The 15,879-nt window shown below is 41.3% G+C and overlaps 2 protein-coding genes across 6 annotated transcripts; one reads left to right on the plus strand and one right to left on the minus strand.

Moving 5' to 3' along the window:
- Window positions 1-237: 237 nt before the first annotated feature.
- apba2a (amyloid beta (A4) precursor protein-binding, family A, member 2a) lies at window positions 238-12,430 on the plus strand. 5 transcript variants are annotated; one of them, XM_012923692.3, is made up of 14 exons: window positions 238-375; window positions 3,185-3,272; window positions 3,434-3,518; window positions 3,675-4,917; window positions 5,170-5,277; window positions 5,489-5,528; window positions 5,611-5,756; window positions 7,828-7,914; window positions 8,008-8,193; window positions 8,330-8,509; window positions 8,873-9,085; window positions 9,459-9,578; window positions 9,968-10,108; window positions 11,646-12,430. In XM_012923692.3, the coding sequence occupies exons 4-14, from the start codon at window positions 3,706-3,708 to the stop codon at window positions 11,715-11,717; spliced, it is 2,505 nt and encodes an 834-aa protein (XP_012779146.1). In that variant the 5' UTR covers window positions 238-375; window positions 3,185-3,272; window positions 3,434-3,518; window positions 3,675-3,705; the 3' UTR covers window positions 11,718-12,430. The 5 variants fall into 5 exon arrangements, with proteins under 5 accessions (XP_012779146.1, XP_023009428.1, XP_004567718.1 ...); XM_023153660.3 differs by lacking the exon at window positions 3,434-3,518; XM_004567661.3 differs by lacking the exons at window positions 3,185-3,272; window positions 3,434-3,518.
- On the minus strand, window positions 12,429-15,862 carry duox2 (dual oxidase 2). Its single transcript, XM_004567662.3, has 8 exons — window positions 15,733-15,862; window positions 15,150-15,328; window positions 14,881-14,938; window positions 14,656-14,790; window positions 14,287-14,491; window positions 13,968-14,182; window positions 13,685-13,875; window positions 12,429-13,412 (listed from the first exon to the last, which is right to left on the minus strand). The coding sequence occupies exons 2-8, from the start codon at window positions 15,294-15,296 to the stop codon at window positions 13,401-13,403; spliced, it is 963 nt and encodes a 320-aa protein (XP_004567719.1). The 5' UTR covers window positions 15,297-15,328; window positions 15,733-15,862; the 3' UTR covers window positions 12,429-13,400.
- Between the last annotated feature and the right edge of the window lie 17 nt (window positions 15,863-15,879).

Below are 15,879 nucleotides of genomic sequence, written 5' to 3' on the forward strand. Positions count from 1 at the left end.
TTAAATATGGCTTTAAAGTAAAGATAATCTAATAATATAAATCACACCTTGGGTGTCTATTTAATGACTTACAAGCCACCACTTATACTGTTAAACAAATTATAAAATGACTAAAAAATTAAAAACAAACAAACATAAAAATACAATCCATTCATATAGAGGTGCATCTGCGTGTGCATTAATGTTTTATGTTGGGTAGAACAGTGCGACTAGTGAGCACATGGTGCGTGTGTGCCTGTGTTAGGGGGTGTATTTTCTACACAGGTTCCTGGGCTGCTGTGCGGCTTTTATTCAAAAATCACCATCCCGGAGATCAATCTCATCTGATCAGCAAACGGGCATTTTAAGGGAGAGGCCCCCACAGGACTGATGTCGGTAAGTGGCACACACATATATTAATGCACGTATAGAGGGGAGCATGCAATATTGATGCATGTAGGCCTGCTCGTGTTTCTGTCACAGAGCGAAAACGATGCTAGATGTGCGTGCTCCTGTGGCACATCAGCCCATTAGTTGGGTGTCAGCATGGTGCAGTCTCCATGCTTCACATCAAGGTCGATGTGAATTTTCCAGCTGCTGTAGGATAATAAGATGCCTCCAGATGGTATAACCACTAGAGAGCGTGTGTGGAGGGAGCGCGCTCCATTAATGCACGGTATATGCGCAGGACATATCCGATTATCTTATCGACATCTAGGCAGAGGGAAATGCGGCGTCCACTTGTGGGGAGACTGGAGCCACAGCAACAACCACCCCTGCAGCTGCGGCAAAAGTTAGGCGTAATAGCTTTATAAAATACTACCACTCATTCTTCAAGGGCAGGGCAGGTGCAAGAAAACTGCAATGGTGAAGGCCAATTCTACTCTGTAATTGCCCCTGTTGTTTTAATTGCCAGTTCAGCACCATGGAGAAGTCATGCTTAGGACTGTTAGCAGGGATTAGAGGTTTTTTGTGCTGATGATGCTATAATCCCAGTTGCATAATGACCTGATCAACACTGATAGGATTCATTTCGTTGTGGAGTCTTTTTAGCTTGAGCCAAATAGTTTGCTCTATGATTTTTCTTTTCAGCCTCAAGCTTAGATGCTTCATGCTGAGATGAGGATGCTGATGATGACATGTTTATACTGGGCGTGTAGCACAGCACTGTCAGTGTGCTGCCTCTCACATATCCTGTACTAATCAAATGTAAAGCATGTATTACTAAACTGAGAGCATCACATTCACACTTAAGGAGCTCACTTCTTTTAAATGATGACAGGGATGAAAAGAGATTTGGTGGAATTCAGAGCTGAGAGAATCATAAATTATATCATTATAATATTGATAAATAAAATCAACAGCATTTTTATGTTGTATTGATGGATACTCTCTAATTTACTGGTGTTAAATCCTGCTGTTGTACATTTGTATTATTACTGTAGGGCTGCGAATAACAGATATTTCCCCATTTCTTAATCTGCCAGATGTTTTCTTGATTGAGAATATATGTTGAATGCACACTCACCAGCCACTTTGTCAGGTACACCTGTTCAGCTGCTTGTTAACGCAAATATTTAATCAGCCAATCACATGGCAACAAAGTTAATGGCATATGCCTAAATGCATATTTACGCATGCAGACATGGTCGAACCAGGCTGTTGACATTGAAACTGAGCATTGGAATGAGAAATGGGGCTGATTTAAGGGACTTTGAATGTGGCATGGTTGTTGGTGCAAGGCAAGCTGCTCTGAGTTGTTTCAGAACTTGCTGATCTACTGGGATTACAGCCATTTCTAGGGTTTATAGAGAAAAATGGTCAGAAAAAGAGATAAGATCCAGTGAGCGGCGTTTTTCCTTGTTGAATGTCAGAGGTTAGATGAGAATGGCCAGACTGCTTCGAGATGATAGGAAGGCAACAGTCATTCAAATAAGTACTTGGTACAGTCTATGCATATAGAAGAGCATCTCTGAATGCACATGATGTTAGTCCTTGAAGCGGATGGGTGACAGCAGCAAAAGACCGCACAAGGTGCCACTCCTCTCAGATAAGAACAGGAAACTGAGACTGCTGCAAAATAGGGTCTGAATCTGGAGTAAAAAACATAAAAGCAGCACCAGCAGTGGTTCCAAGTATATTTTCCTGGCACGCTTTAGGCCTCTTAGTGCCAACTGAGCATCACTTAAACACCACAGCCTACCTGGTTACTGTTTCTGACCATGTCCATCCTTTTATGACAGCAGAAGAACACACCATATCACAAAGCTCAAATCATCTCTAACAGCTTTCCAGAACACAACAGGGAGTTCACTGTACTCAAATGACCTCCACAGTCACCCAATCTCAATCTAGTAGTGCAGCTTTGGGGTGTGGTGGACTTCACATTATGGAGGTGCAGCCAACAAATCTGCAGCAAATGTGTGATGCTGTCATGTCAATATGGACCAAAGTCTCTGAGGAATGTTTCCAGACCCTTGTTGAATCCATGCCATGAAAAATTAAGGCAGTTCCGAAAGCACAAGGGGGTTCAGCTCTGTACCATTTAGGTGTACCTTATAAAGTGTCTGGTCAATGTAGACTATCATGTCTCTATTTAAAATTTCTCGTTTCTGTCAACTGTAGACTATCGGTAAAAGAATGACAGAAAAAAAACCCAAATAGTTACATTCGAGAGGCTGGAACTCGTTAAATGCCAGTATTTACTTTTAATTAACAGCTGTAATCATTTTTCCACGATTAATTTCTATCGGTTCAGCTGTGAAGTACTTTCTGACTAATTTAGACAGTTTTGTGTTGTTGTTCTTTGGTTCTTTACTGTTTTTCAAGGCAGCTTCTTGAAGATACTGTTTAGCAAACTATAAAACAATAACATAGTTTATAGAAAACACCACATGCTACAATCTGAAAGCAGGCATGGGCAGCATTTTTGTCAGCATTACTTGTGCCAGAATTTTGTAATAACTTTTTAGGATGTTATATTTCAAGCGGTGTGTGAGAGAGCTAGACTAGGTTAAGCAGATGACTTTCACCCGCAAGAGAAGAGTTTAAATTGTGTGTGAAGGCAGACTGACTTACAATAAGCCAGTATAGAGCATCTGCATATGTCTGTGCTTCTGTGGTGGGAGGTGCTAAGAATAGAGAGCAGTGTTGCAGAAGGAAGGCTGTGTGTCTGTAGTTTTACTGCAGGCTTCCTGTTCTGCAGGACATCAAGACAAAATTAGAGCAGGCACAACGGACCAAGATCACAGATAACAAACACCATCAAAGACAAATGGACTGAGATGGTGCATGTAAGTAAAATATGGATGTTTGGTACGGAGGGAGGATGTGTGTGTGTGTGTTTTTAAAGTATGACAGAGATAGTCACTGTATACAAAAGTGGATCTTTGACCATATGCAAAGAGGAATCTTTGATGTTTGGTTATTTAAATTGACGGCACCTGTGCTGTAGGCTTGTAGCGGAGGAGCTCGAAAACTGAGAAGAGTTGCTGAAGAGTTTCTGTTTTTATGAAAGAGAGCATCGAAGTCTTTGGAAGGTGATTTCTCCAGTGTGATGAACCTACGTCATTTGCAAAATACAATATGTGTTCAGTTATTTTTCATAATAATATAAAGAGTCTGAATGATGATATACTGTTGAAAATATAACATTTCTCAAAAATGTGAAATTGATTTTCTATTAATGTTTACAGGGCTTAGGGTAGTGGGCTAAAGGGGCCAGTTATGGCTCATGGAAAGAGGCCAGGATCCATTTCCAAAATATTGGTACCCGGCACTTCATCATGCCCCGGTCCTGGACAGAGCAAAGAAGAGCGGGGAGGTTTGGTGAACGAGGCGACTGAGCAACCACCTTGTGCGCTGGAGGAGGATAATAATGACCAGCTGACTTCTCCTGTTTCTGCAAATCACTATTACATGAGTTGTGACCCTAGTCCTGAGGACATGGAGGACACCTGCTCTGAGTACGACAACGTGGGCTCCGATGTCGAGCAGGACTATGATGAGGTTCTGCATTTGAACAGAGAGGGCGGTGTGGACATGAGGTATTACAAGCAGTACTGTCCTGAGGACGGTGGCTATATAAAGCATGCTGTCAGTGATAATACTAATGAGAACACCAGTGCTCCTGACCAGATGACTCCGAGGCCACGGCATGGCACAGAAATATGTGAGGGATCACAATCAGACGCTAAGCCGAGTAAGATGAGCCATCGCTTCAGGTCGCATTGTGCTCCAGTTGCTGGTGATGAAACAGAAGGGGGAGTTAAAAAGGGCCAGGAGGACAGGTTCTTCTTCGGTGATGGAGATGAGATAGAAGAGGTGCTAGATGGGGCCAAATTTATAGAGGATTTAGAGGAGACGGAGGACAGTATTCAGAGGCAGGCTAGCCTTTATCAGGGTAATGAGAACGAAAGAATTAGGAAGGGGGGAGAGGAACGGCAAAGAGAAGGTGACGTCCGAGTCACAAGGAACCCTAATGTCCTAGGAGCCAGCAAGAAGTGTGAGCCATCTCACATAGATTCAAAGGAGAAGGAGCGGCAGGGTAAAGGGCGAGGAAGGAGGGGAACAGGAGAGGGCATCGAGCAAATTGCCTCTGGGATCAAAGGATGCATGACCAGCAACACTGAGCAGCGTCCAAAGACTTTGCCCAGGGACTGCAAAAAAGTTGCCGTGAGGACCAAAGCTAGGTCCAGTTCCAGTAAGCAACACCCTATTCCCCCACCTCGCCACTCCCATGCTCAGCCTCCTACTGAAACCCAGAAACCCCAGCCTCACAGAGAGCCTCCTCCTGTTCCCAGACCCAGTAATTCCACTGCTAACAGCCGGGAGAATGAACCCAGGGTTATCAAGCCATCCCTGGCTCCTCTTCACACACCAGAACAACAGAGGGAGTCTCTCGAGGAGAGACAGAGACGGCTAGAGAAACCCCAGCAGGTAAGCAATGCAAATAGGACACATCTTTGTCAGCTCTTGTCCCCTGTGGCTTGTGATTGTAAATGTTTGTGCCAAACCTGCCTCTGCTGTGGTTTAGAGGGGATCAGCACAATTTTAATTTTATGCATCGCCAGAAATAGTCTTCATCACTTTTTATGAGTTCTTCTTAATCGGCACAGGACAACAAGAAATGTTAAAAAACACAAACTGTCCAAGATAAGAAGAAAACACCCCCCACTTATTTTTGTTTAGCAGAATGAGAAGCTCAGCCCGGCTGCAATACCTGAGGAGCTGCCAGAGCAGGCGACGAGGTCTCAGTGTCCAGAGCCTGTCTCTGCAGAAGACAGCAACACTCCCAAGGTTAAAATTCAGCTACTTTTAGCTTCTTATCATCCAGTTTTTGATCAAAAAACTGTCTTTTACTGTCTCTTTAATCGTATTCCCAAGAAACATTTGTTTTTGTAAGTTTTGTATGTAGGCAATCGTGGATATTGTGATAGATATAGGTTTTTATACTGTATCTGCAAAATATTTGCCCTTGAAGTCCAACTTATTACATTTTTTAAAAAAGAAAACACAGGAAGCTGCTTCGTTTCCCAGCTTTGAGGATGGTAAATATCTCAGAATATTCTCAAAATGTTGTCATTTTTATGAATCTGTGCTGCACGTTACAGGGGTCTTTTTGTCACACAGTCCCAGGTCCCTGTGAGCCAGAAGACCTTATTGATGGGATCATCTTTGCTGCTAACTACCTTGGCTGCACTCAAGTTTTGTCTGATAAAAACCCATCCAAGAGTGTCCGTATGTCCCAGGCTCATGAAGCTGTCAGTCAAATCAAGGTAATTCTTCTTCAGGGTTGTTACAGCTACCAACATGCATCCATTTAGTTCATAAATCTTTAAATTGGCCAGCATCAAAATGTGGGAACAAACTGAAATGAAATCTAGGGAACAAATTGAATTCGGGTCCAGGAGACTTGATTAGATTCTCTTGATGTTCTCCATCTGGGATTTTCAGCCTTAGAAAAGTTGGCTTTTATTTTTGGCTGGAGGGACTCGACTTTATTAGGGATTTGACTTTATTCTACATGTATGCTCGCAGTTGAAATAAATAATATGTATGTAGTTCAGGCCAGGGTCTTTCTGTGTGGAGTTTGCATGTTCTCCCCATGTTGGTGTGGGTTCTCTGCGGGTACTCCGGCTTCCTCCCACAGTCCAAAGACATGCAGTTAGCGGGGCTAGGTTAATCAATCAATCTAAATTGCCCATAGGTGTGAATGCGGGAGTGAATGTGAGAGCGAATGGTTGTCTGTCTCTGTGTGTTAGCCCTGTGACAGACTGGCGACCTGTCCAGGGTGTACCCCGCCTCTCACCCTATGACAGCTGGGATAGGCTCCCGTGCCCCCCACGACCCTGAAAAGGATAAGCGGAAGTGAATGGATGGATGTTATTTAATACATACAAGGCCAGAAGTATACATACAGGCTCAATTATATAGATACACTTACTTTAATCTTTTAATAAGTGGTGCTGAGTTCTGTCTTTTAACTTGACAAGGTTAAGGCCTGTTAACTTAAACAACTGTACATAACTATGTTATTCAGATGTGTCATCACTTTGCCGAGATCTGGATTTAGACCCAGACTGTCCCCCTACAATAAGAGGAATTTGGTTAGGATGTTCAGGAATAACCCAGGAACCACTAAGGCTCAAGCCTACCATGAGCTGGAAACTGCTGGAACACCAGCATCACTGTCCACAGTGAATCCAGTTTTATATCATCACGGACTGAGAGGGTGCCGACCAAGAAAGAAGCTCCTGCTCCAAAATGGAAACCTTCAAGCTCGAGAGAAATTTGCAGCTGCCCACATGGACAAGCCAAATGCCTTCTGGAGAAAGGTTTTATGGCCATATGAGACAAAGATTGAGCTATTTGTCCACACTTGACAACAAGTATGTTTGTAAAGGTGAAAGCTTCAAACCTAAGAACACTGTACCAATTGTAAAGGACGGTGGTGGTAGCATCATGCACTGTGGCTGTTTTGCTGTCAGCAGTACTGTTACATTGTACAAAGTGGTTGTAATAATGAAGAAGAATGACTATCTCCAAGTTCTTCAGCGTGTTCCAGTAGCTCAGTGATCCAAAGCACACGTGTGAGGTGGTTTTTGAATGGATGAAGCAGGCTAACGTTAAACAGCTGGAATGGCCTTACCAAAAACCGGGTGTGTGCCAAGAAGAGTGGTCAAATATACACCAGGAATTATGCCAGAAGTTTTTTAATGGCTACAAAAAGCTTCTGGTAAAGGTGTAACTTACTAAGGGACGTTTAACCAAATATTAGTGGAGGTGTATGTATACATCTAAAACTGTGTGGATTAGAAAAAAAATACAAACTAAAGTCAAACTTGTGCACCCAGTTCTTTTCAAAGTGCAATAAAGATGTATGCTGTACAATCTTTCCACACTGAGAAAATGAACAGTTCAAAGAAATAATTCAAGGCCCTAAATTACAATGACCATAACACGTATTAATACTTCTGACCACAACTGTATGTTGCTTGTGACCTATTTATAAAAAGTCAGCTGTGCAGTAACCTCATCTATTTACCACACAGTGGAGCTGTTGCATGTCTTTCTTTTGGCCACTTTGTTCTTTTGATACGGCCACATGTTTTTGTTCCTGTGTATTAAGTGTTATATCCTGTGCTTGTGCCTTGAATGTAACTACAAATGAACTGCTGGTCACAAAAGCAAAGTTTGAAAAGAATAATTTAAACTGTCTCTGCCTTTCAGGCATAAGCACAAGCGTTATTATTGAGGTGCAAGAAAAAAAATGCTATGCAAGATTAAAGCATCACATTCATTCTCTGAAATGCAAAACGTCTTATTAAAATTCTGTTTATCTCAAAGAGCCAAGATGAAGATTCTCAAATGATGACAGAAGTGGACCTGTTTATCTCCACTAAAGCTGTCAAAGTACTGAATGCTGACACACAGGTCAGTGGCTCTTAAATTTGTGTGTTGCCTTCTTCTTGTGCATAAACACAATTTATTTTGAATCATGATTGTCATTACTTTTGTTCCTCATAGGAAACAATGATGGACAGTGCCTTGCGAACCATCTCCTACATCGCAGACATCGGCAGCATTGTAGTTCTGATGGCACGGAGGCGCATGTCTCAGGCCTCATCAGAGGAGCTCTCTGAATCTTCGGACTCCACCAGCGAAGGGAAGAGCCAGTACAGAATGATCTGCTATGTCTTTGAATCAGAGGATGTAAGTATTGCCATTCTTTTCTACTTTACGCTCTAGTTTTACATTTTTACAATAATCTCTGGTCACTTCCTTGCTGTTGTCAGCTGGGATAGCCTTTCTGCTGAGCGGTTTCCCCCAAATGCTCCCCTTCCCGTAGGCGCAGCTAATCGCACAGTCTATTGGTCAGGCGTTCAGTGTGGCCTACAGAGAATTCCTGCGAGCCAATGGCATCAATCCCACCGACCTGAGCCAGAAACAATACAGTGACATCATCAGCTCCCAGGAAATGTACCACGATGACCTCGTTCATTTCTCAAATTCAGACAACTGTAAAGAGGTGTGACATGTTTTTTATTCCACTGTTGGCTAATTGTAAATGATGACTGATGGATTTTCCACCCTAACAGAATCTCGCTAAATGAAATGCATATACTATTATGAAATGCATAAACTATTATATATTGTACATATATTTATTAGTTTCAGATGTAGCCATTCTTGTATTTTGCTTGTTTACATTATTGTATTTTGCACAACTCTGTTGCTTGTGAAGCTCGCACACAAGAATTTCACTCACATGTGCTGTACCAATGTACCTGCACATGTGATGTGACAATAAAAGTGATTTGATTTAATTTTCAATATGAAATTCAAAGTGTGCTTAAAAAGGTTTAAAAAATACTTGTATACTGTATTACAGCTGTATATAGAGAAGCAGAAAGGCGAGATCCTCGGCGTGGTAATAGTCGAGTCTGGCTGGGGCTCCATTCTGCCCACGGTCATCCTGGCCAGCATGCTGAACAGTGGGCCCGCAGCTCGCTCTGGAAAACTCAACGTGGGCGACCAGATTATGTCCATCAATGACACAAGTCTCGTGGGGCTGCCACTGGCCACCTGCCAGGGCATCATTAAGGTATGGAGTACATCAGGAACCTCCAGTTAGCCCTTTACTTAGAGTCATAAGTTAGATAAGGAAGTATTTGAATCAAAGAATAGCACAAGGAAAACTATCTGTAGTTAGTAGTGCTGGACTGAACAGCCCAAAAGTATGAATTACAGTGAAAGTACCTAAATATTAGTGGACTTTTAGGTGGTCCCTCTTTTCACCCTAAAAGGATTAAGTGGACAGGAAAGAAGAACACGAATGAATAAATGTAATTTTGACCATGACACTAACAAGCACATAGAAATACCACATAAGCACAGGGACAGCACCAGTCTTTAGTCCACCTCCACAAACCTTTTGACTTCTGAAACATGTGAATGCGTTTCTGAATGTGTCCCAGGGTCTGAAGAACCAGGTGAAGGTAAAGCTGAGTATTGTAAGCTGCCCTCCTGTCACCACCGTCCTCATCAAGAGACCCGATCTCAAGTTCCAGCTCGGCTTCAGTGTTCAAAATGGCATTGTGAGTGCAGCCGTATCACTCGTTACCATGACTCTAAACTTAAGATTGAACTTTCAACTCAGGCTTATTAAATGCTTAGGTGCATGCAGGTTTTTTTGTCATGTTATAGCATCACAGTGATGGCTGCTTATGTTAAAAATAGCAATAATGAGCTCAGCGTATGTACAAATAATTGCTGTGAGCCAAAAGCTCAGGCGTCATTCTGCTCTGATAGTTTTTGAGCTGCTGCACCAGGGCCAAGATAAATAAGGAACTGTGAACTGTGAACCATGAAAGCTACTCTAGTACATGCCAAAAATATGTTAATATTTACAACATACCCCCTTGTTGACTGGGAGTGTTGGTATTTATGATGCAGTTCCACATTTGGGGTTATTTTGCTTCCTCAGATCTGCAGCCTGATGCGAGGCGGTATCGCTGAGAGAGGCGGCGTTCGTGTTGGACACAGAATCATTGAAATAAATGGTCAGAGTGTCGTTGCCATGGCACACGAGAAGATAGTTCAAACCCTGTCCATCTCTGTGGGTGAGGTAGGAACTCCTCATGACACAAGATGGCAATTTTCTCCGATTACTGCACCACACAAACACTGTGCCACACAGGCCTTTCATAGATGCATGCACATTAGAGTTTGGTTTAAAGCCAAATCACTGGGTACACACAGGGCCACAGAATGCCTGTAAGTGATGGGTCAATAAAGTCAATAAAATCCTGTGATTAAACAAACCATGGTTAAATTTTTTTTTAAATTAAAACTGACTAGTACAATAAAGGATGTTTGTGTGAGAAAACTCACATTCCAGAGAAATTAACTATTGTGTACTTTCACAGTGATTACAGGAATCTATTTCCTTGAGTGCAAGTTTACAATTTATCCCTATGAGCGTGCTTTAAAGGAACAGTTTGGGAAATTCTTTTGCCCTTCCTTGTTGACTCATAGTCCAGCACATTAACTCCAATAAAACCATCACGTTGTTCGCTGTTTCAATTAGATAAACTCAGCTGTTTCAAACTAACTGTCAGGCAGCTCATGCTTCACATTGATTTTTTTAATTTTTTCAGGAAATTGTTATACATCTTTTAACTCTTGACCAAAGTAAATGAATATGGCAACATATCAAACTAGTATTAAACACAAACAAATGGATGGAGAATACAGAGGAGACCTGATGGTTCAGATCCCAGTTTGTGTTGTGATGCTCAATGCTTCAATGCTGTAAATAAAACTTAAAGTTAAACATAATCAAAAATATGTACCGAATATTTTTTAAAACTTTAACTTAATTTTCAACCACTCTTGTATTTTCTCTGTAATTTCTTCAAGTGTACGTTCTGATAGAAAAGATCTCTGTTTGACAGCAATACATCTGAATCCTTTTCTCAGTCTCTGGTGGGACAGAGAGGAGTAAGTAAATTAGGGCCGATTACATATCTGTGCATGTGTAAATGCATCTGAAGTTGATGGGTTAACCCAGGGAGCTCACTTTACATTGTGGGCCACATACAGCCCACTTTGACTTTCAGGCGAGGGATAAGTTTAACCCCAGTCAGAACCCCTCTGATATCTTCACATACAAAAAAAGAAGTACAATTTTAGCTGCATGTCTCAGTTTTTCTATATGATAAAGAAATTCTGCTGTAGTAAATGGAAGAAATCTGTAAACATGGCACTTTGGGACTAAACTGTAAGTAATAGATGTGTAAAAGCACAGAGAATGTATCTCATTGCCCAGACTGACCTGTAATAATAAAGCAAAGTTTTTCTTGCTTTTTAAAAGATACCATAAAGAAATAGAAACTCTTCTATTAGATGGTGAAAAAATAGGATTTCTTTGTCATTTCATTGTTCTTTTTTTTCTTTAACTTAGGTGTAGTACGAACAATCGTGAAGGAGGCCTTTATCAGTAGAAAAAAACTGTACAATTTATAAAAATGCAGTTAAAAGTCCCAAATCGTTCCTGTGGGCCGCCTCAGAGTCTTTGTGGTGCCAATTCAGGGCCCGTGTGCCACATGTTTGACACCCTGCATTTACCCACCCTGCTTCTTTCATGTTTCCCTCTGTGCCAGATCAACATGAAGACGATGCCTGCTGTGATGTTCAGACTGCTGACGGGACAGGAGACGCCCGTCTACATATAGAGGACCCTGCATGGATCAGCCCCACTGTAGCTCTGCATGTCTGGCTGCGTGACGACAATAAGACGGGTGGCTCAGTGGGACGAGGAGAATTTATTTTTCTATCATTTTATTTTTTTTGGCCTGTTGTCGCGACGCTGTAAAGAACATCCGTTTCTCATTTTCCCAGGTTTTATCTTGAATTACATCGTCATAATGGCCTTACAATGTGAATACTCTGTCTGTAGTACTGTACGTGAGTTTATGGTGTTGAAGAAAAGTAGCTTTACGGTCATGTTTATTTTCTTATGAAGAGATAAATTAGTACATTTATTTTTTATTTAGTCATTTTTATAATGTGTATGGAGTTTAAAATTGTACTTCTACTGTAAATACTTTGGATTTCTCAAGGACTTGATTGGAAAGGCCATATAACTTCTGCAGTATATGCATGTGATAACGAAGAATACGATTTACTGACCAGGGATTCATTCTCAATCCAACATGTTAATCTATTACAATTAGTATCAAAAGAAGATAATAAGATGCTGTACAAAGGCACTGAACTCTGTGTATTGTGGTGACGCTGAAGGCCAAAGACACTCTTAATTTTCAAGGACATACAGTATATGGATGATCATTACTTTTACCAGAGCGTACAAGAATGTATCAGAATATACAATACTGAATGAATGTACAGTTATAACACACAGAAAATACAGTTTCACTGCTGAGCACTTGTTTGTTTTCATTTTATTCAGCTCTTAAAAAATTACAGGACAGAAAAAAAACATATTTAACAGGATTACAAGAGAATCAATTCAACCTATCAGAGCACTGTGTGTGCATGAATCTGATGCAAGGAAACCACATGTTCCAACATTCGGGCTCTCGCTGCTTCTCACTAGTGTGGGGTCGCTTAGAAATCTCCTTTTAGAAATAAAAAGCACATTTGTTTTTGCTTAGTATATCATTAAATGTTCAGAAATGTGTTCACCAGTCCCGTCGTAAATTTGTGCCATCTGGCTCTTGCAGGTATTCAATAATGCTGCCAGCTTAGGAGTTGTGTTTCTGAAACTAGAGACTCTAATGTTTTCTGTTCTGGTGAGAGCCAGATTGCACTGGTCTCTGGAGGGAGTAGCACGTGCTGTCGTATTACATCTTCAGTTTTTAAGCAGTTTCTTGGATCGAGTAGGCTTAATTTTATTAACCTCTTAAGCCCCAAGCCTAACTGATCCCCTGCCTTTTGCCCCCGTATCAGGGGGCGTTGGGGCTTAAGAGGTTAATAATGTCTTTGACCAAGTTTCTGATCAGTTTAATGTAAATAAAACCAAATGTGCATTTCATTTAAAAAAGCGGATTCTTAAAGTGTATACTCTGTGTACAATCAATATGTATCTGTGTTGTCTCATGTTTCATTACCAAACAAGCAAAACAACGAGAGCTCTACCATCCACACCCATCACACTATATACACATTGTATGGATCCCATACGAAGTTATGTTTATTTACAGCTACTACAACATGAGAGTGACCTTTACAAATGTGACTATTTACAGTGGACTCAATTTTAAGACATTATTATTTACAGGCTCACACAGATAACTAACACATGTGAAAGTCGAGACTTTAACTGTAACACATTCAACAAAAATTATTTTCAAGTATGAACAAAGAAATCTCCCTGAGAGGGAATCTGCACAGCTTCATAAATGTTCCTGTAACACAGAAAGAAAACGATCAAAGTTAGCTGAACGACGTCTTTATCATGGATATAAAGGTGACTATGGCGGCCGTATAAACTAACTATGGGAATGCCTTATTAATACACTGTTCGGTCTTGTCCCACAGTAGAATTTACTTATATTAAAGATAAGAACTGTTTCTGCTTTAAACAAATGATTGAGATATTAACAGGCAGCAGAAAGATAATTTGTTGATTACTAATATTCTCAAAAACTGTACGAACCACCCTCATGAATGTACTTACTTCTGTAACTTTTAAATTCACTGGTGAAATTGTCACTCCATCGAGGAAAAATGAATTCAGGTAGCCCTCACTGTATGAATCATCCTCGTCTTCACAGCCGTCGACACCGACACTGAAAGCCTCTTTCATCTTCTCAGGGACCAAAAAGTCAAGCAGCACCACAAGAAGCCCAATGAGGGTGCACAGGATGCCTGAAAATCACCTGAGTTAGTAACAGTCAGGCTTGGAATGATAAATTCAAGTGCAAAACATGCAAAATCTATGTGCAAATTCACGTGTTTACCTGTAGCCAGGGCCAGCCAAAACGAATGGCTGTATTCTGTTTCAAAGGAGTCAGTTCCTATGTAGAAAACACACTGAGGCACATTCATGATGGTGGTGAAGGAGATCATGGAGAAGAAGATGAATGCAGCAGTGGCAACCACCATGTACCCAGCGTACCGGATTACTGGCATGGAGAAAAGGATGTTGGCGAGCATCCAGCAGCAAAATGCTGTCCTGTGGAGCAATTATTGCACAGGGATTGGAATTTCTACATCGCCCGAAAATTAGAGCGCACGGTATTATTTGACAAAATCAAGATATGAGTTATTAACAATCACCAGAGTGTTGCAGACGCGTATCGTCCAGAGTATCTGTACTGAAAGATGAGACCGCACGGGCTGCTCGGGGTGAATTTTTCAGCGATATACAGAATGGGGTTGGGTAAACCTTTCTCCAGAGCTTCTTCATATTCTTCAATAGTGTCATGCCAGGTGAACATCTCATTGTAGTCAATGGTCTCATTAAACTGTACGACAGGATTCCCTGAGTGAGATCAAACAGATGTAAATACTACTAAGCAACACAGATAAAAAAGGAACTTTTCTGACGTGTATATGCAGAAGATGTTGTTGTAGCACCGACTCCTTTCACAATAAAAACTGCAGGAATATTTGACGAGACGTCACAGGTTGCTTACTGTGACTCACCTTTCAGCGTAACGTTAATGCCATACAGTCCGACATGCAAGCCAATCTCCGCGTTAACCACCGCGTTGCTGAAAGACTTATAGGTGGCTTTCGTGGTCATTCTGGCCTCGGCCCAGTCGTTAGTGAAGTTGAGTGCTGCAGGGAAAAAATTAACTTGAAAGTCTAGAAAACAAAGGTGGCAGGAAGAATAAAATCTTTGAAAAACAATACGAATGCAAAACTCACCCACTATCACGGCACCAATGAACAAGCTGGTAACTATTCTAAATGTCCAGAAGAGCCGCTGAGAGGAAGAGACAGACAAATTATTTCAGGTGACTAAAATGGAAAAAAAAGGTGAGGAAACTGAAATGACAGCATTACAACTGCTATTATTTTTGCACTTTTCAGCAACCACTGTTGGAGGCGCAGAAAGAGAGAGAACAATAGTGAGGTTTCGTCACTCATTTGCAGTGAGTAATAGTTTTTCTTTTTTTGGACTTGGTTGCACTCACCGACTTCCCTCGTATCCCGGGTAGAATGAGAAGAAGACTGACCGCTAACACAAGGAAGACCAGAATAATGGTGAGCAAGCGGCTGCTGAAGATAAACGGAGTCCTTTGTACAGTGTAGAATGGGTAAATGTCATCGTAGAAAGTCATCTTAGCTTCTGCTCTTACAGACACAACTGAGACTAGACAGCATAACAGAGAAGACAGTGTTAGTGACAGAGTTCTCAGTTTCCCCACCCAGATGCAGAGATAGACACTCTTGTTACTCACAGCTGATAAGGTGCTTTACATTACTACGACTATGTAACATGGCATGATTAAACATAAACATGGCCGCCTTATTAACTCCTCTGGCACTGTGTGCCTTCGCTGCAAAGAAATAAATGCATCTGTTTAACAGACAAACACATGCAATCCTACATCCATTCAGCCACCTCTGCCACTGTAATGTAAATCATTGCTCTTCTCTTTTCTCCATCCTGATTTTAGTGTGTTCAGTCACACCTTAAATAATCATGATAATAATAATGACAAAAACTCAATGAACCTATTGTATAGAAATATCTTAGAGATAGAGATATCTTACCTTAAAGTTAAGTCAGTGATCACTGAAGGAGAAGGAAGTTAAGTGTGAAGGTTGAAGAAGCATAGGCTTCTTTTATACCAGCAGGGCCCCCCCTCGTTTCACCAGGGAGGAGGATGCATTAACTGGAATACTGTGGAAAAGAGGTGT

Source organism: Maylandia zebra, linkage group LG7 (genome assembly GCF_041146795.1).
Source record: "Maylandia zebra isolate NMK-2024a linkage group LG7, Mzebra_GT3a, whole genome shotgun sequence".
Taxonomy (NCBI): Eukaryota; Metazoa; Chordata; class Actinopteri; order Cichliformes; family Cichlidae; genus Maylandia; species Maylandia zebra.

Excerpts from the sequence above, each read along its gene's own strand:
- apba2a (XM_012923692.3), top strand. The coding sequence starts at position 3,706 with ATGGCTCATGGAAAGAGGCCAGGATCCATTTCCAAAATATTGGTACCC. Across the intron at positions 4,918-5,169 it reads GGCTAGAGAAACCCCAGCAG|CAGAATGAGAAGCTCAGCCC; the intron begins GTAAGCAATGCA and ends ATTTTTGTTTAG. Across the intron at positions 7,915-8,007 it reads TACTGAATGCTGACACACAG|GAAACAATGATGGACAGTGC; the intron begins GTCAGTGGCTCT and ends TGTTCCTCATAG.
- duox2 (XM_004567662.3), bottom strand. The coding sequence starts at position 15,296 with ATGACTTTCTACGATGACATTTACCCATTCTACACTGTACAAAGGACT. Across the intron at positions 14,939-15,149 it reads CCGGGATACGAGGGAAGTCG|CGGCTCTTCTGGACATTTAG; the intron begins GTGAGTGCAACC and ends TCTTCCTCTCAG. Across the intron at positions 14,791-14,880 it reads CATTGGTGCCGTGATAGTGG|CACTCAACTTCACTAACGAC; the intron begins GTGAGTTTTGCA and ends TTTTCCCTGCAG.